We start from the raw sequence: 24248 nt of genomic DNA on the forward strand, positions 1-24248 counted from the left end.
GTGATATTTTTTGCACATTCCACCAGTGTCAAGAAATTTGGGTCTATCCGGACACTTCCAGCTTGTGGTGCTTCGGTGCAGGCAGGAATCCGTGACTATGCACAGTCTCTGCCTGTGTTCACTGCCTGAGTGCCCCAAGCCATTTGGCTTCGGGGCCAAGCCACCTTTGTAGAAGGTGGTGAAGACTGGGGGGTTCTGGCAGGGACGAGAGACATCGCATCTCTCTTCCCTAGCCGGCTAAATCTCCCTCTCCAATGGCAGCTGAGCGGTGGTCTCTAATGGCCGCCACATAGAAGAGCTCAGCTGGAAAAAGAAAGTGCTAGAGGAGTTTGTGAAGAAGTGAAAGTGATTTTGCTGACCGGGACAAAGGAACAGTGAAAGTATCCTGGTATTTAACACTTACTAAAGACACATTGTTCCTAGACTGAGTAAGCAGCGAATGGATATTAAAGGGAAAACTTTTTTTCTTTTCACTCTCCTTCCAAATGGAACAGCTTTGAGAGAAATCGGAAAACCTGCATTGAAGGTAAGCTAAATGCTAAAGACCATGCTAATGCCAAAGGGATATGGATTTCTAAATATCTAAAGAAAATTTTTTCTTTTGCTGTGAGTGGGAAGGGAGAGGAAAAAAATTGAAGTAGAAGTTGAAAATAAGGAGCAGATTGCCTAGAATTTTAAAGAGCCATTTGAACATTAATAAGACTTCAAAAAGACATATTTTAATTGGAATTTTGTGATTTAATAGCAACCCCAGAAAAAGAAATGGAAGAAAGGAAAAAGTGCTAAATGAAATAGTCTATCTGGATTGTTTGGTGACTTTGCATCTTTTGGGAAACTTTTTTTCTTTGTTTAAAAACACTCGGGTGGTTGTTTTGGGAAAATTTTTTCCTCTTTACAATGGCATCACCCTTGGATGAATCTAAAACTGAATATCTAAAATATAAAAAGGAAGAACAAGACTGGAAAGATACTTTGGATATTCTTTTTCAATCTCTAGAAATGGCAGTGCGTTCCTATGGAGAATTGATTGCGCAGCAGGATAATTGGGACAAAGAAGAAACTATTTTTGATGAACATGTGATTCTATTGGGGGAGAAGGAGGAGGAGGAAAAGGAAAGAGGGATTTTAAAACCTAAAAAAACAACCAAAAAAGATAAAAATGAGTTGAAAGGTGGATATAAGGTTAGAAAACAACAGGAAGGGGGAAAGCAGAGGAAGAAAAGGGAGGTGGAGAGACAAAGGGGTAAAAAGGGTAAGGAAAAGAATAAGCAAGGGAGAAAGGAAGGGGTGAGAAGTCTCAATGATGGGAAGCAAGATTTAAAGAAACAAAATTTATTTAGAGACAGTGGGTAAATTTAATTGAAAAAGGGATTCTGTAAGGTACATAAGATTGTGTAATTATAGGCATTTTTAGAATAAAATGTTTAAGATATAAATAAGTATTAATAGGTATGATTAAAATGGTTTTGACAGGGGTACTAGCTATATTACATATTTATAAATTTGTCTCTTTGTTATTGTCGTTCTTTCTTTTTTCTTTTTCTCTTTATATAATATATTGTGTGACTTTAGGATGTGTTAAACAGAATCCCAATACAAGTTATGTGTGGTATTAAGTATTATTAGGTTAGGGGAAAGAGTTAAAGGCGTCTTACTCCAATTAGTGTAGAGGAGAGGTTTTGTTTAAAAAGAAAAAATGAATGGATAGTTGAGAACAGACAAAGAATGATAAGTATTATGACTTGAACTGAGATAAGTAGAATAAAACTAAGAGAGTTAAAAAAAGGAAGAAGCTATATAGAAAATGGAAAACGGTAATAAGATATGGAATGATATATAAAAGGAACATGATTTTTGAAGGGGCGTCTGTACGATGAGTTTTAACTCGGGATCAAGCAACTTTCAGAAAAGATGTTTTATGTTTTTATGTTTTATGTCTTGTTTGTTTTTGTATTGGAAGAGAATAATGAAAATGTATAAGACAGATGGATATAAAAAATGTATACAATCTAAAGTTAAAGAGATATAATTTGAATAAATAGAAGGAAAGGGAGTAATAAAGAGAAGTTCGGGATAAGATATGAAGATGAACAGATAAGGTAAATATATATATCAAATTGCGTTTGTTTGGAAATGTGATAACTTGGAATAATTCTGTCTTTAAATAAGATGTTGTATTGGTTTTTTTTAGAAAAAAAATCCTATGTCATTATGTTTTATGTTTTGTTTGTCTGTGTATTGTTTTGGAAAATCAATAAAATTTGTTTAAAAAAAAAAGAAATTTGGGTCTCTCCAAGGTGGACCTAAACATTTTTTTTCCAAGAAGGACATTTATGTTTGCAGACATTCTGGGACTGATTTAATTGTTTAAAATGTGTTGTGGAGGTTTCATGTTTCCTTATTTATGCTGTGGTCTCCTTCATCAAAGATAGATCCCTAATCAGGATGGAAAAGACAAACAGGAAGAGATGGAATATTCCTTTACAGTCTTCCTGATTTGGAAGAAACTCATATCACTTATATATGGTGGATCTTATTTATAAAGAGACCATAGAACGTATTTTTACGTTTTCATCCAAATTCCTGCTGTGGCTGAAAGTCTAGCTTTTCCCACTCAAAAACATAAAAACGTTTAATCTTTCTCAGACCTTTCCCCCCTCAAAAAAGGCCACAAACCATATTGATATGAATGTTTAATTCTTTTACAAGAACATAGTGACATATATATCTATCCCTTTCCAAATGCGTCAATCTGTCCTTCTGCCAAACCTCTACTGGTTTATGCCATTCTTTTTCCTCCATTGCAGTGTTTCCATTTTGTCATTCAGATCTTGCCAACTTACCTTACTAGTCAAATTTAGATTGCATGGAAGAAGCAAAAGTAGAGGAAGATACATATTGTACTTTCTAATGGCTTCTCGTACAGTTCCTGAAACTGAAAATGGAGCTTGATCATTCCTAAATCATGCACACACAGCACCTACTGTTTTTATAGCCATTCGTTTTGTGTTAGGAGGAAAAAACTTCTAATTTCCAGAAACGCAAAGGTTTGAAAACAAGGTTTCATCCTATCTGTTTTTGCTTTAGGGATGAAGTGCCCATATCTAACAAGTGAATGACTTGTGAAAAAAAATATGGGAAGAAACCCCTTCTCTTTGGATTTGAAAAGGGTCTCCATCTCCATCAAATGTGTTTATTCAAGAAAGCCACATCTATTTCATCGTCTGTAGGAATTTGAAGCCGCAGTTCCGCCTTAGCAGTAGGCTTCCTTCCTCGGTTTCCTTTTTTTGTCTGTAGGAAAAAAACCAAGGCATTCAGTTATACGTGTATAGTAATGTCACCCATGGACATTTAAAACAGGAGTCCTTAATGTACAACCGATCACTCACTCAAGCAACCATTTTAAGTTACAACAGACTCCACTAAAGCTACTTACAATCCAATTTCAAAGTTACAATAGCTGCCAACACACACACACACACACACACACACACACAGTGTCACATAATTGCATTTTGGGTACTTGAGTGCATTATACCTCAACAATGTTTCTAATCAAAATCTGTTAATTTAAAGAAATTAAAAAAATTAAAAAATCTGGGAGACATTACTCCTGCAGAATTAAAATTTCCACAATGTTCAGGCCAGTTTTACTCACAAAGTTGTGCTCATTGCAGCAACCTTGCAGTCATATGATCATGATTTCTAATGCTTCTTGACACGTTCCCGCTAGCAAAGTCACTGAGGAAGCCTAAGGAAAGTCACAAGTCCCTCTTGCTCCCACTGATTTTTTGTTTGCCTATGGTCCTTCTGTTTACCCTGTCAGGTAAGTAAATATTGACGTGAAGTTCATTTGCCAGTATAATAATTTTTCTATTTATGAGATATATATTTCTTAGATGATCACACGATCATCCAGCATTGAGGTAAATAAAAATGGATCAGCCTAAAATTTAATGTTCATTCTGGTCACATCAGACTGCATTCTCTCCAAGGATAATTTAGTGGATCACAGAGTTGTTTCATATAAATTATATATATATAATTCTCTTCTCACCCTTATGGGTGGTATGATCTTCCTTAATCTCGGGACCTCTAACCATACACAGGTAGTCCTCAACTTACAGCCACCACTGAGTCAAAATTTCTGTTGCAAAATGAGAAAGTTGTTAACTGAATTTTTCCCCATTTTACAACCTTGTTGCCTCAGTTGTTAACTGAATCACGGCAGTTGTTAAGTCAGTTACACAGTTAAGTGGCTTCTCAATTGACTTTACTTGTCAGAAGGTCACAAAAGAGAATGACAAGATCCTGGAGCACTGCAAACATAAATATTAGACAACTGCCAAGCATCCAAATTGTGATTACATGACTATGGGGATGCTGCAACAGTCATAAGTGTGAAAAATGATTATAAGTCACTTTTTCAGTGCCACTGTAAGTTCAGCTGTTGTAAGTCAAGGACTACCCATGTAGTCAATGGCTAAATAATGGCTAAAATGATTTTTTTTAATATAAATCATCATTTTAGCCATTGTATGTATGTGGACAGAGAGAGGGAAAGGGAGAGGGAGAGAGAGAGACAGAGAGACAGAGGGACAGAAACAGAGACAGAGAGACAGAGACAGAGAGACAGAGAGAGAGAGAGAGAGACAGAGACACACAGAGAGAGACACAGAGACAGACAGAGACAGAGAGAGAGAGAGAGAGACAGAGAGAGAGAGAGAGAGAGAGAGATCATCACCATCATTTTAGCCATTGTTTAGCCACTGCAGAATGAAGGCCTCTTATATATAGAAAACAGGAGAATCAACTTATTAGCTGCTTATTTGTGCATTAAAATCTAATTGCTTCTTTCTAGCTTTACCAGCGTTGGTTCCGGAACAGGGGGCTCTTGTCCCTTCTTGGTTGAAGGCACATGCTTGCTGGATGAATGTTTCACAGGTTTTACAGGTGAGTCTTCCGTGGAAGAGCTTTCTGAATCATAGCTAGGCTGTGATGAAGAAGAAGATTCTCTCTCTTGATCACCATCTCCATTCCACTGCAAGCCAACTGTAAGGAGATGTTGCTAGTTTTATGAAAACTGCCTTGACTGCAGCCACAGGCAATTTTCTTTAAAAGACATATAAAATGGAACATTAGCTATACTCTAAATGTCGATGGACATCTCAGTCATCCAGGTCGTGGTTGTCCCAAAGGTGCTTTTTCGAACGTTTGTTTCCAAACAACCACTTCATAAATGCATGGCCCAACACAGGAGAAACGCATCAAGTTTCATAAATGCATGGCCCAAACACATCAAGACTAGATTCACCAGTCCATCTGCACTTAAAAGACATAGACCACTCTTTTGAAGACAACAAAGCCCATATTTTGGACAGAGACGGATCACTGGTTTGAAAGAGAGGTTAAAGAGGCCATCTGTAGCTATTCCACCATTAAGCAGACATTGTCAAACACGGATGCAGGGATGTTTGCACGTATCTGATGACCTTGTTTTAGCCAACTGCAAAATGTTTCAATACGATCATGAAACACTGACTGTTGTTACTTTCTATCCCAGGACACGCTAGCCCAGTATGATAAGCATACTTGCAAGCTTGCAAACTATCACATACTTTGTTCTTTGTTCTTTTTTTATGATCTCTTCCATATAAGGTAAAACTTTGTTATCTCCTGTGTGCTCCCCCACCCTCTTGAAAGAGGATAATAAATGAGGTTTGTGCAAAGCACTCGGGGAAGCCGCCTGGACCAATCCATCTGCCTCGGGTGTGATGTGCTCCCTCCTATGAAAACAATTGGATGTCTGGTGTTTGTTATTGGTATTCACCCTTGCGAGGGTCCCTCTAAACTTCTTCCCTGCAGGGAATTCCATAGGCAGTGAAAGAACGCCGATGGAACAACAGACCGGTCGCTCGCTGCGACAACTGGGGGCTCGTCCGGGATCCGTCTGCCTTTTGCTGTCTCAAAGGTGTGATCTATGTCTAGAGGTGCATCTCCTTCACTCCCGTTCTTACGCACCTGGCAAAGGCATCACGCAATCGTAAGTAATGGGCTCCTCACTTTCCAAAGTTTCGTCAAGTCATAGGGACGAACTTTATACTATAGTGAAGAAGGCTAATTCATTTCAAAAAATTAATGGCACCACTGTATATCCTCTTTCAAAAAAATCATTGGCATATATAGAGGAACATTGTCCATCTTATCCTGAGAAGGGAACACTTCGACACTCTTCATGGCAGAAATTGGGGAAGTATCTACATGATATCCCCCGAGCCCCGCCTGAAATATTAACATCTTGGTGGGCTGTCATGGCAGCATTAAACACACTCTATCCTCCAAAAGAGAATGCTGCACCTCCTACCTCTGAAATTCCCCCTCCCTCTTCTTCTTCCTCTACTAATCCTGCTAAATCTGGAGATCCTCTTGTGACACAGGTGGAAACTCCCTCTCTTCCACCACCTTACATCAATCCTACGGAATCTTCTAATCCTCCCCCTTCTGCCCCCACTCCTTCTTCCTCTCCACTAACTCCTCGAGGAGGCCTTATTAGCAATCTCCTTTCCTCCCCTCTACCGTTGGATGATTCTGAAACTCTTTCTGCCTTCCCTCTTGCCCTTCCCCCGGGAGGTGGCGGCAACCCTGTACATACTAACATTGAATTTAAGGTCTTGAAAAACATAAAAGATGCTGCAACTAATTATGGTCTGCACTCACCTTACACTAGAGGCATACTTGATTCTTTGGTTTCTGGTAATACTGTCATGTTGCTCTATGATTGGAAAATGTTGTTTTCTATGCTCATGACCCCAGCACAATATGTTCTGTGGCAGTCTGAGTATGAAAAATGTGTTGATGCAGAAATACGGCGAGGTTTGCCGGCAGCAGTTACGGAAGGCCATCTTAAAGGGACAGGGCAATTTGCCACTTTAGCTCAACAACAGAATTGTCCCCGCCGTGCTTTTGCCATCATTCATATGTGTGCAATGAATGCTTTGAAATGGGTGGATGATACAGATTCACGATCCACCCAAGCCTTTTTAAATTGGCTTTTTCTAATGCTAACCATGACTGTCAAAAAAATTTTGCAACCTGTTGCTAACAAGCCAGGGCTTACTTTGGCTGAGTTTCTCCAGCTTTGTAGAATTGTTGGCACAACCTCCCATAAAATGGATGCGCTTGCAGCGGCTATTTCTTCTTCTTTACCTACCCCCGCTTCCTCTCCCGACGCTTTCACTTTAACTCGTAATGGTAACTGTTTCAACTGTGGCAAGCCTGGACATTTTAAAAATCAGTGTCAGATGCCGGGAGGAGGAGGGGCACCCCGCGGCCAAGCTAGGGGCCCTCCGCCTCCTGATTCTAAAAAACCAAAAACTATCTGTCCTCGCTGTCGTAAAGGCTTTCACTGGGCTTCGCAGTGTCGTAGTAACCCCCCCTCTGCTCAGCCTTCGGGAAACTAACTATGGGGCTTTCAGCTAGCCCCGCTACCAAGGCTGACCTCCCCACTACTACTTTCCCGGTAGTGTTATCTGAAGACCTTGTGTATGATGACCCTGGTGCTGTTGTAACGCTTCCCTTAACTGCAACTCTTTTAACACCCTTGCCCCCCTCCACGCAAACAACATTCTCTGTTCTGCTTTCAACTGCTCTTACGCTCCCCCGCCCGCTCTCACCTCACACGCTCATCTTACTCATTCCAAACTCCTCTTTGATCATGGAAGGGGTGGTCGCTGCCCCCTTTCTTTGTGACTCATCCGCTCTTAATTGCCTCTCTCTTGGAGGTGAAAGATCTTTTCCATGGCCTGTTAACACTATAGTAGCCACTCTTGTTATTGCAACCCTTTCCCCTCTATTCCATGCCCTCACGGGCTTGATCGCATCATCCTTAACTGTCTGCTCTCCTTGGCTGTCTTGCCCACACCAGCCCTTTTCACAGCCATTCTTTTCCAAATTGATCCCAAGACAAAAAAGCTATACATCATCGAAAGGCTTCACCTCCCTCACACTCCTAGCCACCACAGTTTTCACTGATGGCTCTAAAACTCATGGCACAAGCAACTGACAATTAAAATGCCTCAACCTTCCCCTCTATTAGCAGGGGAAAGTCATAGTTATTTTCATCAAAACAAAAAGGCTCTGGTTAAACAATTTGGCATTTCTCTGGAAGAAGCAACTACAATCAACAATGCCCCACTTGCAGTTTGCAAGCAAAAACTTTTCCTCAAGGGATTAATCCCAGGGGCATAGAGGCTTGTGAGACATGGCAAATGGATGTCACTCAATTCTCACCTTTTGCCCCTTGGAAATACCTTCACGTGTCTATTGATACCTATTCAGGGTTCATCATAGCCACCCCTCAAAGGGGAGAAATGTCAAAGCACGTTATCAATCATTGTATTCGGACCTTCGTAGTACTGGGACCGCCAAAAAATCTAAAAACAGATAATGCACCAGCCTATATCAGTTCTCAATTCTCTGAGTTCTGCTATCACTGGTCCATTATCCACAAGTTTGGGATCGCCTACAATAGCCAGGGGCAAGCTATTGTTGAAAGGGCTCACCAAACCTTAAAATTGGCATTACAATGATACATGGGGTCAAAAGGCCTTAAGGGCCCCCCTAGCCTCCCAGTATTACAAAATGTGTTAAATGTTTGTCTGTATACGCTTAACTTCCTCAATCTCACTGGCACCCCTCCCCTGTCTGCTGCATCTCGACACTTTACTAAACCATCTGTTTCCATTTCGAGACCACTTGTCTATTATAGACAGTTACCTGATCCTGCGTGGAAAGGACCTGCCGAATTGATCACCTGGGGTCGAGGCTACGCAGCGGTCCAGCTTCCTGACAGAACTCTTTGGGTTCCTGCAAGGTGTGTCCGCCCATATCACAGCCCACAACCAGCGGAGCCATCATCCGAAAAAGATGACAGCACTTTTCTTCTTCCTGCTTGGCTGTTCATTTCGCTGGACTGATGGGACATCCACCAGCCTTAAGGCCCACAAACCACACAACATCACATGGGTCATCAAGGACGCTTATGGGCAAATACTCAACTCTACAACTAATTACACCATGATTTCTTCCTATTTCCCCAAATTACATTTTGACTTTGCTGAAATGATTATGTATTATTAACAAAAAATCCTTCTGTATTCAGGTACAATTGTTTCCCAAAATTGATGTATATAACTCAGAAGATTTTGTTTCTTTACTAGAACCTAGACAATATAACCTTAAGGCTAAAAGAGAAGTAGTAACTGCTTTGATGCTAGCTGTACTGCTGGGATTGGGGGCTTCTGGGACGGCCACAGGTATAGCTGGCCTTGTTACTTCTGATCAGCATCTTCGCCATTTAAGCGCCACCATAGATGTAGACTTACGCCGCATTGAACAATCTATAGTTGCTTTGCAGAACTCCCTCACTTCCCTATCTGAAGTTGTCTTACAGAATAGAAGAGGTTTAGATTTGTTGTTCCTCAAGCAGGATGGGTTATGTGCAGCACTGAAAGAAGAATGTTGTTTTTATGCAGATAGTTCAGGAGTGGTTTTAGATTCTATGAAAGAATTGAATAAGAGACTAAAGGAAAGGCAAAGAGAACGAGAGGCTCAACACACATGGTATCAGGGTTTGTTCAACTTCTCCCCATGGTTAACCACCTTAGTATCTGCCATTGCTGGTCCTCTTATTCTCCTACTTGTGCTCTGTACTATTGGCCCTTGTATTTTGGGCAAAGTTTTGGCCTTCTTAAAACGCAGATTAAGCCAGTTGGATTCCAACCTGTCACGAACTCAGAAACAGGTAAATAAAAGCAACCTTTGTTATCATTCTCCTCGGACTCAGACAATGATGAAATCATCAAAAGTGTTGGTAAGACATGCATCCTAATGCACTTGCAAGCCCCAGACTCGGAGGAGGAGGGGGCGAGCAAGAATTATCATTAGGTAGTGTTAATCTCACTTTCCCAATAAAATAAAAACAGAGGAAATGTTGCAATGTACTGTTACTGACTGGTACGATAAGTGATGGATGGACAATGGATGTAGCCATGTGATAAGGTGCTGTGTGAAAAAGTACTAGCTGGAGAAGTGGAGAAATGAGAGTAGTATGGGAGAAACGAAAGTTATGGAGATAAGAGTAACTGGGAGGAGCTGAGAAGTAGGAGCATAAGATATCAGCTATGGCATAGTTTTTGCATTAGCATAATTATGTAGAAAGCTTCTTTGTCCTGCTATGACGTATGCATGTAGCCTATAAAAGGAGTACCCACTTGCCTGTTTAATAGGTCCATGTGTTATGGGATGATTGCTAAAATTCTTAAAGGGTCGCTTACAAGTACTTGATAGTGAAATCAATAATACTCAAAAAACGGTCAGTTTTCTCACATCTGTTATTGTATCCAAAGATTCCGTTAAACAGCCTCTGCTGGAATGGTCTTCTGACAAAGAGTCAGAGAATGAAATAGATACAAATGCCTCCTATGCTCCCAAAGGAGCCCTATTGGCTATGAGTGATGAAGAATCAGAAGGTGAGTGTTCCTCCTCGTACGAACTGTTACAACAGGGTCTCAACAAACCGAAGGGTTTGCTGCCACCCTGTGAATCCATTTCAGAGGAAAAAGGACTTTACCTGGAGACAGCATCACAAAAATAATAAAAAAGGAGGAATATTGTAGCTATTCCACCATTAAGCAGACATTGTCAAACACGGATGCAGGGATGTTTGCACGTATCTGATGACCTTGTTTTAGCCAACTGCAAAATGTTTCAATACGATCATGAAACACTGACTGTTGTTACTTTCTATCCCAGGACACGCTAGCCCAGTATGATAAGCATACTTGCAAGCTTGCAAACTATCACATACTTTGTTCTTTGTTCTTTGTTTATGATCTCTTCCATATAAGGTAAAACTTTGTTATCTCCTGTGTGCTCCCCCACCCTCTTGAAAGAGGATAATAAATGAGGTTTGTGCAAAGCACTCGGGGCAGCCGCCTGGACCAATCCATCTGCCTCGGGTGTGATGTGCTCCCTCCTATGAAAACAATTGGATGTCTGGTGTTTGTTATTGGTATTCACCCTTGCGAGGGTCCCTCTAAACTTCTTCCCTGCGGGGAATTCCATAGGCAGTGAAAGAACGCCGACGGAACAATGGACCGGTCGCTCGCTGCGACAGCCATCTATGTCAAAACTGAACAGCTCTCTCTCAACAGAGTGGGTGGGATAGACATCATATACCTCCAATCTACAACACAGTCCTTTCAACAGTTCCAAGAAAGCTCCACATTAATTTGCCTCACTCAGGTGATACCGAGGACACAAATAAATCTCCAGGTGACTTTAATGACTTGCTAAAAGAATTCTACTGACCAGCTGTCTGCAAGGAGTATAAATCCTTCCATTCCCCACCATCCAGTCAGAGCTGAAGAAGCTTCTTGGATGAGAAGTGAAACATCTTCAAAGTAAAACCAGAAAGTCCAGTTGCCTCTTGAGAAGAAAAAAAACACCTTTGGGATTAGCTGTAAGTCATACTCTAGCTTTACTAGAGGGACACGGTGGCTCAGTGGCTAAGACGCTGAGCTTGTCGATCAGAAAGTTCAGCAGTTTGGCAGTTCGAATCCCTAGCACTGCATAATGGAGTAAGCTCCCATTACTTGTCCCAGCTTCTGCCAACCTAGCACTTTGAAAGCATGTAAAAATGCAAGTAGAAAAATAGGGACCATTTTGGTGGGAAGGTCAGAGTGTTCCATGTGCCCGTGGCATTTAGTCATGCCAGCCACATGACCACAGAGACGTCTTCGGACAGTGCTGGCTCTTCAGCTTTGTAACAAAGATGAACACTGGCCCCTAGAGCCGGAAATGACTAGCACGTATGTGCGAGGGGAACCTTTACCTATACCTATACTCAGTCTGCATTATTTTTTGTTATCACATCTTCAATTCTACATGCAAAAATCAGTTCTGAGAATTTGTCGTTCCCAATAAACCATATAAAGCTGGGAAGTTGATGTCCAGACCTTCAGATTTTTTTTCTACCACACATATGAACCCCTCAATTATTGCCAGATCACAATCCAAAATAATTCCCTTTTTGCAGAGCAATATGATTATTTAAATCAGCTTGATCCTGTTTTTGGAGGAGATACACCTTATCCAGCCAAATCGTTTCTATTTATAGCTTTACAGCATTTATGGAAAACTGCTGAAAAACAATCTATTAAATATAGTTGATGTTTCAATATAAGGCTCAAGATTCAACTAAATCTGGTTTGATATTTTTCTTGCAGATTTTTCCTAGAAAAGGTAGTGGGAGGAAGGGCTGAAGCAAATATAAGTTCATGTATTTAATATTTGCAATTAAATCTTTCCTAGGCCTGGATTACATATGTATATCTTCAGCCCAAACCAATCCATTACTGAATGAAAGTATCTAGATTATTATTGATGGCAATATTCCTTGCTGATACAATGTGGGTTGGTGGCTATATATTTTCCCAGCCACCCTTCCAGATTCTGTATGTAAAGAAGGACTCAAGTGTGCTACTCATCTAGCACCTTAACTACTATACTACATTGGCTTTCATGCATAAACACACAAGTTTGCAGATTACAACCAGCCATGGTTTGTTATTAAAACTATGATCACTTTTGATTCATAAAACATATTAGCATATAGCTCACAGTTCACTGATAGTTTCTAATTTATAGTTGCTGGGTTCTCACAGTGCATTAATCCCAAATCAATCCAAACATATATCTGTGCAATGTATGAACCTAATCTTAAACCTATCTTCAGGCAATCACAATAAGGCAGCTATGGATAGCATATTAGACAAATATGTTTTCAAAATTAAAGTCACTTTATTGTAGTCATTAACCAACAGAAAATACGTTTTCAGAAATTATATATATAATCTGAAGACCCACTTAATAGAACCCAAGATCAACTACAGATTGTCTCAAGAACTTTGGATTATTATTTTTTAGTTTAGTTTAGTTTACTTTATTGTCATTGCACATTGTACAACAAAATTGAATGCCATCTTCAGTGTACGTTGTAACTATAAAAATAAAACACAAACACACATCCTTTGCATTCTACACAATTGAATTGAAACCTCCTGATGCAAAACTGATATTGCATTAACATTGCACTATATAGTAGAATTCAATATAGCTACTGCTCTAGGGTAGAGGCTGTTTTTCAGCCAATTTGTCCTTGTTTTTATTATCCTGTACCATCTGCCAGATGGTAATAGTTCAAAAAAAAAGTGCCCAGGCTGAGATGGATCCTTAAGAATGGTTTCAACTTTCTTAAGGCAGTGGGAGCTATAAAGCTCTTCCAAAGAGGGGAGAGGGCAACCAATGATCCTCCGGGCAATGGTGTTCACCCTCTGGAGTGCTGTTCTATCTGCTCCTGTGCCATTAGCAAAACATACACAGGTAGTATGGCAGTAAGTTAAAATACCCACTATGGTGCAGCAGTAGAAGGACACCAGCAGTTTTTCAGTTGTTGTTTTCTGAGAAGTCCAGGTAGCATAATCTCTGCTGGGCCCTTTTGACCAGGGCTGCAATGTGGGCACCCCAGGTCAGGTCCTCTTTTAGGGTAACACACAGAAACTGAAAACTGGCCATTTGCTCCACTTGGTCTCTGTTGATAAGCAAGGGCTGGAGGTCTGATCTATTCCTTCTATAGTCCACTATAAACTCCCTGGTCTTATTGGTGTTAAGGACCAAGTTATTGTCTCCACACCATGAAAGAAGCTGATCCGCCTCATCTTGATAGGCAGACTCATCATTTTACCTGTTACATGTTGTCCAGCAAGATACACAGGTCCAGATCCTGATTTTAGCCTAAATGTTATGGGAGGAGTCAAATCAAGCCCTGCTAGAGTAGCCTAGAGAACATAAAAATTCATAGTCTGAGAAGCAATTCAACATTTCAATTAAGCAAAAATACAAAAACCTTTAATACAAACTTGACAGCCAAAAGGCCAATGCAATCCTCAGTTGCATTAACACGGAGATATAATCAAAATCAAGTGAGGTACTAATACCACTCTATAAAGCCTTAGTAAGACCACACCTAGAATCCTGCATCCAGTTTTGGTCACCCCACTATAAAAAAGATGTTGAGACTCTAGAAAAAAATGCAGAGAAGAGCAACCAGGATGATTAGGGGACTGGAGACTAAAAGATACAATGAACAGTTGCTGGAACTGGGCTTGGCTAGTCTAGCAAAGAGAAGGACTAGGGGAGACAGGATAGCAGTCTTCCAATATTTGAGGGGCTGCCACAGAGAGGAGGAAGGGGTCAAGCTGTTTTCCAAACACCCGAAGGCCAGACAAGGAATAATGGATGGAAACTGAAGTTGTGGGAGCTTCATCACTGGAAGCTTTCAAAAAGAGACTGGACTGCCATCTGTCAAAAATGGTGTAGGGTCTGCTTGGGGGGGAGGGGTGAACTAGATGGCCTAAAAGTTCCCTTCCAACTCTGTTACTCTGTATCTGACTAAACAATGGCTAGCAAAGTCTACTGTTGCATATATTGGATGAGGTCAAGGGGCACTATAGCTGAACTACACGAGATAAATGTTTTAAAGTATGGTCGCTAGAAAACTTTACAGGAGAAGCTAGTTTTAGAAGGTGTTTGGAATGATCTACCAAATGAGAAGTTCTAAAAAATAACTATTATGAGATCACTCACCATTGGAAGTACAGAAAGTTTCAAGGTTGCAATACGCACTGGAGTAGAAATATTGCTACTCTTTGGCGGCACGATCTCTACAACATGGAATTCATCCTTGCCATTTTCCCCAAGGCAGATCTACTTAGAAGAAAGGCAGGGTCACCAAGGCTAACAATATCTTAAAGACCCTCATTATTTCTGAATATAGAGTTCTGGAGACGGTTTATCACCACCTGACATCCTCTGACCAAGAAATACATTCATTTTAGCCCTCATAAACCCTAGATGTACATCTCCTGAGGGTGAAGTTTTGACTTAATATGTTGCATAAACTTGTTTCATTCTATTGAATAACCCAATGTTTAAGGTTTATATAAATTCAAATAGCAACAGTATTTAGACTTATATACTGTTTTATAAGTGCTTTACAGACCTAAGAGGTTTACATAGTCAGCCTATTGCCCCCCAAAATCTGGGTCCTCATTTTACCCACCTCGGAAGGATGTAAGGCCGAGTTACCCCTAAGCTGGTTAGGATCGAACACCTGGCCATGGGCAGTAGCCTGCAATACTGCATTCTAACCTCTGTGCCACCAGGGCTTTATAAATAACTTCATTGTAGTAATTAACCAGCAGAAAAAGATTTATTAGCAAATCATTCCACTGTATTACTACTGCATAACCTCTTAGCAAGACTTTTAATATAGTTCCACACTTCTGAATGTTGTAAACAAAGCAGAAATATTCCTAACCATTTGAATGGGGGAAACTGTTTATGGTTATGATTATGAAAAAAAAAATGTTTATTTACTGCTTATAGTACTTCTATGACACTATCCATTTTTCTCAATGTGTGTCTACATGAATCCCACATATATTCCATAAAGATCCTGGATCTAAAGAAAATTGCACATGAAGCCTTATGCAAGAGTTAGAAACCTGACTGTTTCATATCTGTTGTGTTTCTCTGGATATTCACAAACATAGAAACCTCTCACCCAGAGTCTTATAATTCAGTATTCAAAATGTCCCAAATTGGTAATGTTATGTCCTGAGGACTCAAGAAGTTCTCACTCAGGTCCACTCACTTATGTGGGCGTTCTTTCCCCCATTCCCATTGGTTGGCTCTCCCCAGCAGCCAGCTATAAAAGCAGGCTGCGGGGTCCAACCTCTTGCTGATTGCTGCGAGCCAGTTCTAGGCTTGGCAAGCACGGTCAGCCCTTTATTGTAAAATAAAGTATTGTTGCACTCATGCTCTGGTCCAGCCTCTCATTGCTCAAACTTAACACTGGCGACGAGGATGGGATGGCTACCAGAAGCACCGTGCAACCGCTGAGTCACTAGCCTCCGATCAGCAACCCAGAGAGAGTGATCGGCTGGCGATAAGGAAACGCTGATCCGTAGCCTCCGATCAGCAACCCAGAGAGAGTGATCGGCTGGCGATAAGAAAACACTGACCCGCGCCCAGAAAGAGCGGTCAGCCCTCAAAACGAGCGATCAAGGAGAGCAAGCACTAATCCGCAGCCAGAGAAAGCGGTCTGATTCAAAAAGTTAGAAGCGTCTGTAGCCGCTTGTTAGCCCCGCTACGGGGAAAGTGAAGCACTGCGAGCCGCAGCCGCTCTGCATTGGCGCGAAATTCAAACGGGTGTCATTTGAATTTCAGACCAGTAAGCAACACAGCACAGCGCTGTAGGAAGTCACTACGCCTACTTTTTTGGCGCGAATCAAGACACCTCCAACGGTTAGCAGTAAACGTGATAACCCAGAGAGAGAGAAGGAGAGGTTAGCAGAAAACCCTCCAGAGCTGATATCACTAATACCCACGAGCGCTCGTAGTCCCAGAGAGATTTTTTCTACAGGTAGCCCAGCTGTCTAGCACCATGAGTTCCAACCCAGCATTCCCGGCATTTAAACCAGACGAAGAGAAGTGGGAGTCGTATAAGAACCGCTTCAATCATTACATAGATGCGGTCGGCCTGGCAGACGCGGGAGAACACCGGAAAAAATCCTATTTCCTCATCTACTGCGGAGCCACCGTTTATGATACCGCCGCGGCCCTCGTAGCGCCTAGAGAATTGAAAAACGTCCCGTGGTCCGAGTTGCTGGAGATCCTCACTAACCACTACGCTCCCAGACCTTCACAAATCGCCAGGAGGTTCACGTTCCGTATGAGGAAGCAGTCCAGTAAGGAGACAATCAACCAGTATATGGCCGCCCTCCGAACAGCAGCCCTGCACTGCGGGTTTGGAACATACCTGGAGGACATGCTCCTCGACCAATTAGTTTGTGGGGTCAAGGATCTCAACCTGCAGAGGCGCCTACTAGCAAAAAAGGACCTCAACCTGGCGCAAGCAGTCGAGGAGGCCCTAGCAGCCGAGCTAGCAACAAACTCAGCCACCGAAATTCAGGGCCCAAGTGCCAAACCAGCATCGTTCCCCGTTCATTCCGAAGAGGTGGAAGCGGAGGAAACCCAAAACGATGAAGACGACGTCCACCGCCTCACCAACGACAGACGGTCGCAGGTAGGGGCCAGACAGGAACACACCGGTCCACCCAAGCACATCACGTTGTGCCTAGCCTGTGGGGGATCACATCAGAGGGCCACCTGCAGGTTTAAAGGAGCCATTTGCAACAACTGCCATAAGAAGGGGCACATCGCGAGAGTTTGCCAAGCCCCCCAAAGCGCTGCACGCAGACCCCCGTCCTCGAACTCGGGACCACAGAGGCAAGTATTAAACTGTCGCACAGACCACCTTGCCAGGCGTACTTGCCACTCTGTTAGTAAAATTTCTCTCTCCGTTTCCCTAGAAGGTAAACCGTGCCACATGGAGGTTGACACAGGGTCAGCGCTCTCAATAATCTCGTGGAACACCCTCAAGAGACTCCACCCCAGCCTATCTACTACCCGGCTTCAGAGATGCCAGTACCGTCTGAAGGACTACCAGGGGAAGGCCATTCCTGTGATCGGCAGAGGCAAGTTTTTTGTCAGTTTTAGAACTTTTAAAGGCCACCTACCTCTAGTGGTAGTTAACGGCAATCTACCCACCTTATTGGGGCTCGATTGGTTTCCCCACCTCGGCCTAGGGTTAACAGGAGTCCATGCTGTCTCAACCTCAGACACTGACTCCTTGTTCGCTGACTACGCAGATGTGTTCAGCGAAGAGCTGGGGTGTTATAATGGAACCCCCATCTCATTCACTGTTGACCCCCAGGCGGTCCCAATCAGATTAAAACCACGCAGGGTTCCATTTGCTATTAGACCAAAACTAGACGCCGAATTGGATAAACTACTAAAACAAGGGGTCATTGAGCCAACAGATTTCGCCAAGTGGGAGACGCCCATTGTCACACCCCTTAAAAAAGACGGTAGCCTGAGAATTTGCTCGGACTACAAGACAACAATTAATAAATATCTACAAGTCAGCGCCTACCCTGTGCCCGTCATTCAGCACTTATTGCACACATTCGAGCCGGGCAGCATTTTTGCTAAATTGGACATGTCTCAAGCGTATCAGCAGTTCCCTGTTGATAACCAAACAGCGGAACTCCAGACCATCGTTACTCACAGGGGTGCATTCCGATGTAAGCGTCTCCAATTTGGCGTAAGTGTTGCCCCGGGTATTTTTCAATCCCTCATGGAGCGGATTTTACAGGGCCTCCCTGGTGTAGTACCCTACTTCGACGACATCTTGGTCTCGGCCAGGGACAGACCCCAACTCTTCCAGAGAGTACGAGCAGTGTTAGAGAGGTTCAGAAAGCATGGCCTCAAGTTAAAAAAAGAAAAATGCGCCATTGCCACTAGACAGGTGGACTTTCTGGGTTATAAAATTGACGCCTCTGGCATTCATCCCCTGGAGTCCAAAGTCAGGGCAATCCACGAAGCTCCCACGCCGACTTCCAAAACGGAGCTACAAGCCTTCCTAGGGCTGCTGAACTTTTATGCATCCTTCTTGCCCCATAAAGCCTCAGTAGCCGAACCCCTCCACAGATTACTAGACAAAAAGTCACCGTGGCACTGGGGGCACAAAGAGGACCAGGCGTTTAACGCCATCAAATCACTACTTACGTCAGAGGCGGTGCTCATCCAATTCGACCCCAACCTTCCTCTAGTACTGGCAGCAGATGCATCACCATTTGGAATTGGGGCGGTCCTTAGTCATAGACTTCCCAATGGCTCCGAGGCCCCCATCGCCTTTTTCTCCAGGACACTCTCGGCCACGGAGCGAAATTACAGTCAAATAGACAAAGAAGCCCTAGCAGCTGTTGCAGCCGTGAAAAAGTTTCACGAATTCCTTTTTGGACACTTTTTCGAACTGGTCACCGACCATAAGCCCCTCCTGGGCCTACTGGCCGGCGACAAACAGACACCCCAAGTCCTCTCCCCTAGAATGACTAGGTGGACACTTTTCCTAGCGGCCTACTCATACAAACTTACCCACCGCCCGGGCAAAACTCTTTCCCACGCCGATGCTCTCAGTCGCTGCCCCCTACCCGCGCCGGCTGAAGACCCAGCTCCTGTCAACGCCATTTTCGAAATCACCCAGTTGGACCTGCCCATCAACGCCCTTGACATCGCCACTAAAACCAAAGCAGACCAAACGCTCGCCCAGGTGCTCGACTGGGTAAGGAGGGGGTGGCCGGGTGGCAACGTTGATAACAAATTTGCACCCTTTAAGACTCGCATGCAGGAGCTGTCCAGTTTGCAGGGTTGTCTACTGTGGGGCACTCGAGTGGTCATTCTGACCTCGCTGCGTACCCGAGTCCTGGAGGCGTTGCACGAGGGACACCCTGGCATTGTGAGAATGAAGGCATTAGCACGCAGCTACGTATGGTGGCCGGGTCTAGACGAGGACATTGTCAATTGGGTAAGTTCCTGCAGCATTTGCCAGGAATCCCGTCCTGCTCCCCCCATCGCCACCCCTACCAGATGGGAGAAAGCCAGCGCCCCTTGGTCTAGAATACATATCGATCTGGCCGGCCCCATGCATGGGAAGATGTTCCTAGTGGTCGTGGACGCTTATTCCAAGTGGATAGACGTGGCACAGCTATCCACGACCACCACACTAGCAATCACCAACGCGTTAACACGCCTGTTTGTTACACATGGACTACCCGACTCCTTGGTCTCAGATAATGGCCCTCAGTTCGCATCCGTAGAATTCAGCCGTTTTGCAGCCAACCTAGGCATTCGCCACATTTTCACAGCCCCATTTCACCCGGCGAGTAATGGGTTGGCTGAACGGGCCGTCCGGACCACCAAAGAGGCCCTCGCCAGGTTTGGCAAAGATGACTGGCACCACAAACTCTCACGGTTCCTGATGAGCCAGCACTCAGCCCCCTGTGCAGTCACCAATAAGTCCCCAGCGGAACTTCTGATGGGCTGACGCCTGAGGACTGTATTGGATAGACTGCACCCACAATACTGCCCTGACTCTCCCCTCGCTTCTACTTCAGAGGTTAGACATTTTGTGTTACAGGAGCCAGTCTTCGCAAGAAATTTTGCTGGGGACCCACTTTGGATCCCAGGCGAGGTCGTCGCTGTCACCGGGCCGAGATCGTATAGGGTCAGACTGGAGGATGGTCGCGTCTGGAGGAGACACATAGACCAGCTTAGAAGGCGCCTCAGCACCCTTGCCAACAAGAATCCTGAGTCGCCAGCCGTAGAGGGGCCGTCTCAGCCGCCTCCCAGCATCATCGCACCCAACGTCCAGTTTGCGCCAGCAGTCGTTCCAGTCAGCCCGAGCTCGAGCAACAGCGCCCGAAGAATGGACCAGCCAGACCCAGCCCACGGGAGCTCGACCCCGGTAACCGACCCGGTGTTTTCCGAGGATGCCCAATCCAGAGAGAGCGTTATCGACACTATGCCAGATCAACCGCCACAGACTGATACCGAACTGGCAGACAATGTCCCCGAGCTGCGCCGTTCCGGGCGCCAACACAAGCCCCCCGTCTACCTCAAAGACTATGCATGTTCACATCTGGGGGGAAGGGGTGTTATGTCCTGAGGACTCAAGAAGTTCTCACTCAGGTCCACTCACTTATGTGGGCGTTCTTTCCCCCATTCCCATTGGTTGGCTCTCCCCAGCAGCCAGCTATAAAAGCAGGCTGCAGGGTCCAACCTCTTGCTGATTGCTGCGAGCCAGTTCTAGGCTTGGCAAGCACGGTCAGCCCTTTATTGTAAAATAAAGTATTGTTGCACTCATGCTCTGGTCCAGCCTCTCATTGCTCAAACTTAACAGGTAACTTTTAAAAAAATGGAATGCTATGAAACTAAGCTGTTAAAATATAAGACCCAACATTATTTCAGTGCTTTGCATTCAACCGTGCTTTAATATCAACAGAGGAAAAGAAAATGACTGATGTGGGAGGCAGTGAGAAGAAAATAGATGTGAAGCAGGGGGACTGGCGAAGAACATTTTGACCTCCAACCCCTTAGATTTCACCTCCTTAAAAAAAAAGTCCAGCTATTCACTTACTGTTCTTAGAGCTAACTGCTGCTCACAAGACCACTCTTCTGGAGTATCAAATGTATAGACTGGATTCTTCCTGTTGAGCTGACATCCTGAATAGTGAAAGAGGAAGTTAGAAAATTGATTGGCCAACTCACTTTCTCTTATGAATGGCTTAGATTAGATCAAATCCAGAGAAAACATTTCTTACCCCAGATTACACAAACAGGTTTTTCCGAACAAAAACTCTCATTAGTAGCAGAGCTGGCTTCCAAGGCCATTGCTTTGAGAAAGATCCTCTTTAAAGACAAAGACAAGAGACCATGTAAATTCTAGGCAGTTAGCAGATGGAGCCTTCAAAATGTATTGCAAAAGCATCTGAGCTGTGTGAAATAGCACCCCAGCTTGCTTCTTTGGGAATTTAATTGCAGTTTGAATTGAGCAAAAGCATTGTATATCTATTTACAGTGGCTAAATGTCTTGGGTTCCTGTCTATGGAGATTCTCAGGCACCCAGGTCATAGTTATCCCAAAGATGCTTTTTCAAGAGGCAGCTAAAGAAACTTCTTGGATGAGAAGCAAAATGTCTTCAAAGAAAAACAAAGAAAAGTCCAGTTGCCTCTTGAAAAAGCAGCTTTGGGTCTTAGGCTCATCTTACTCACCGGCAAATAATCAAAATACATAAGAGTGCAACTACAATTGAGTTCAGGAATAAGATAAAACCATTTCATCTACAAAGAGGTATAAAACATTTCTTGAAAAAGAATGTGCTCTTACTTCTTAATACATTTTAAAAGAGATTATCTCAAGTGAATATTTTGAAAATAACTACTACCAAAGGTCAAATAGCCACATTATGAAACTCTGGATGAAAGTCTTAGATCCATAACATAACCTGCTGCAATGGTATCCATATTATCCTGTTACTAAGTGGATCTGCTATCAAGTTAACATTTTATCCTAGTTAACTTCCCCAAAGTTTCTCTCACAATTTTCTTCCTTTCTACTTTAATTTTTAAATGGAAACCCCAAGTCCAATTAGTTGTTCTTTCAGATACTGTTTTCAGCTGAATAAACAAGAAAAAAACACACAAACTAGATGGCAAATTTGTTGAAACCAAGCACAAACAAAAGAATGTATAATTTTTTCCCATTTTTTTTAAAGTTCAGCTCAGCATATAAGATTTTTATGCAAGTAACTTACCAAAATTTCAGAAAGAACCACTAAACCTGCTTTGAGCAGATATCCTTTATAAAAGGAAACCAGGTGTTTTACCTTTCCTTGGACCAATCAAGTAAGCCTTGCATCTAGAATAAAATTTCAGTCTTAAAGAAAACCAACCCACTCCTGCCAAAATTTCTCCCAAATTAAGGAAGGCTATAAACCAACTTTCTTCAAGCCAGTATTCTCCCATTTTACTATTCTCTTAATCTGTGGGTTCCAATAACTTTGGTAGGTTGGGTGTTGGAAGTTGTAACTCAACATACTGTATCTGAAGAGCATTCTGTAAAGGTGGGGACTAATTTAGCCATGATTTATTGAATTAAGTACAATTGGCAACAAAAGAACCAAAGAGTCTACCCTAAGCCTATGGTTCAAAAATGTGTTTCACAAGGTATGTGTAGCCTTTGGAGAACCAACATTTAGAATGTAACTTCACTGTGCAAAGAAAGCTCAGTGTGGCCTTCAAGCTGGCCGAAGTGGAACATCTACATTCTAGGATGCTGGTTTGTTGTGCAAATCTAGCTTATTATTTTAAGAGGATATTCCAGGCAGATAAAAGCTGTATTTATTATTGCATGACATAATATTGTATTGATGGGTACAGAACTGCAGAGAAAGATACAAAATAAACCATTTTGTTTTATCACATTGTATTTATTTTATTGTTTTTATTTTATATTTTATTGTTTTTATTTTATTTTAGTATTTTATTTTATTTTTACAATTATTTGGATTCCCATCTTATCTATAAACCATAACATTTCTTTGGCTCTGAATCAGCTTATGGGAGCCCAGCCATTCTGCTTGTAAATTATATTTTTCTGGCTCAGTGTGAGCGCAGCCAGCTAATCAACAAGCTACGATTAAAAGTATTGTGCTTTTAAAATGATGTACCAGCACAGCTGTTTGACTTTTCCTACAACTGCATGAGAAGCAACTGTGGGACGATCAGAAGCACAATTTGAGGCCTTACTTTGCATTTTGATTCCCTATGATTTAATATGAGATGTGTCTTTCAATTATGACTTGATATTGTCTAAAAACATAGAACAAACCCTAGCTTTTAAAATCTTCAGATGTTCTTCATGCAGCAGAAATAATTGATTGTTTTGGAGGAGGAATAGATTAAAAATGCAATCATGCCAGTGCCTATCAGACTTTTCTTCAAACAAGAGACCCTATACCATTCCAGACAAATAGTTGTCCAATTTCTTCTAAAAAGCTCCCTTCACTCATTAGAAAATGTAAACTCCTTTTCCTTGATAAATTTTTATATCTCCTCTGTTGTTGATTAGTAGAGAACTATTGTGATTTGATGTTCTCTTTTTTCCTCTATTGTCTTATTATGTAGTATTCCTTCTTTTATCCTAAGTAAAATAGGATGTGAAGATACTGTGCTGGGTTTATTTTGTGCTGTTAAGAGAATAGATCAGAAAAACTCAGACAAATACATCTTTAACCAAGGTAGAAAGTTTTAATGCATTTCAACAATATTAATAGAATAGAATAGAATTCTTTATTGGCCAAATGTTATTGGACACACCAGGAATTTGTCTTGGTGCAAATTCTCTCAACTGTACATAAAAGAAAAGATACATTCATCAAGAGTAAAGAATCATAAGGTACAACACTTAATAATAGTTATAGGGTATAGAATACAATAAGCAATCAAATCATACTAGGAAACAGTCAATAAAAATCATTAGGATGCAAGCATCAAGGTGACAGTTATACAGTTATAAGTGGGAGGAGATGAGTGAAAGGAAGGATGGGAGGATTAATAATAATAGTAATAGTAATGCAGACTTGGTAAATAGTTCGACAGTGTTAAAGGAATTATTTGTTTAGCAGAGTGATGGCATTCGAGGAAAAACTGTTCTTGTGTCTA

General features: G+C 42.3%; 1 protein-coding gene across 1 annotated transcript; it reads right to left on the reverse strand.

The window, feature by feature from the left end:
- Nucleotides 1-3183: 3183 nt before the first annotated feature.
- On the reverse strand, nucleotides 3184-21417 carry LOC148125046 (nucleoplasmin-like). Its single transcript, XM_087938759.1, has 6 exons — nucleotides 21348-21417; nucleotides 21164-21249; nucleotides 14707-14826; nucleotides 13805-13898; nucleotides 4868-5052; nucleotides 3184-3291 (listed from the first exon to the last, which is right to left on the reverse strand). The coding sequence occupies exons 1-6, from the start codon at nucleotides 21415-21417 to the stop codon at nucleotides 3184-3186; spliced, it is 663 nt and encodes a 220-aa protein (XP_087794885.1).
- Between the last annotated feature and the right edge of the window lie 2831 nt (nucleotides 21418-24248).

Source organism: Pseudonaja textilis, chromosome 9, assembly GCF_049901715.1.
Source record: "Pseudonaja textilis isolate UNSWEBS1 chromosome 9, rPseTex1.2, whole genome shotgun sequence".
NCBI classification, from domain to species: Eukaryota; Metazoa; Chordata; class Lepidosauria; order Squamata; family Elapidae; genus Pseudonaja; species Pseudonaja textilis.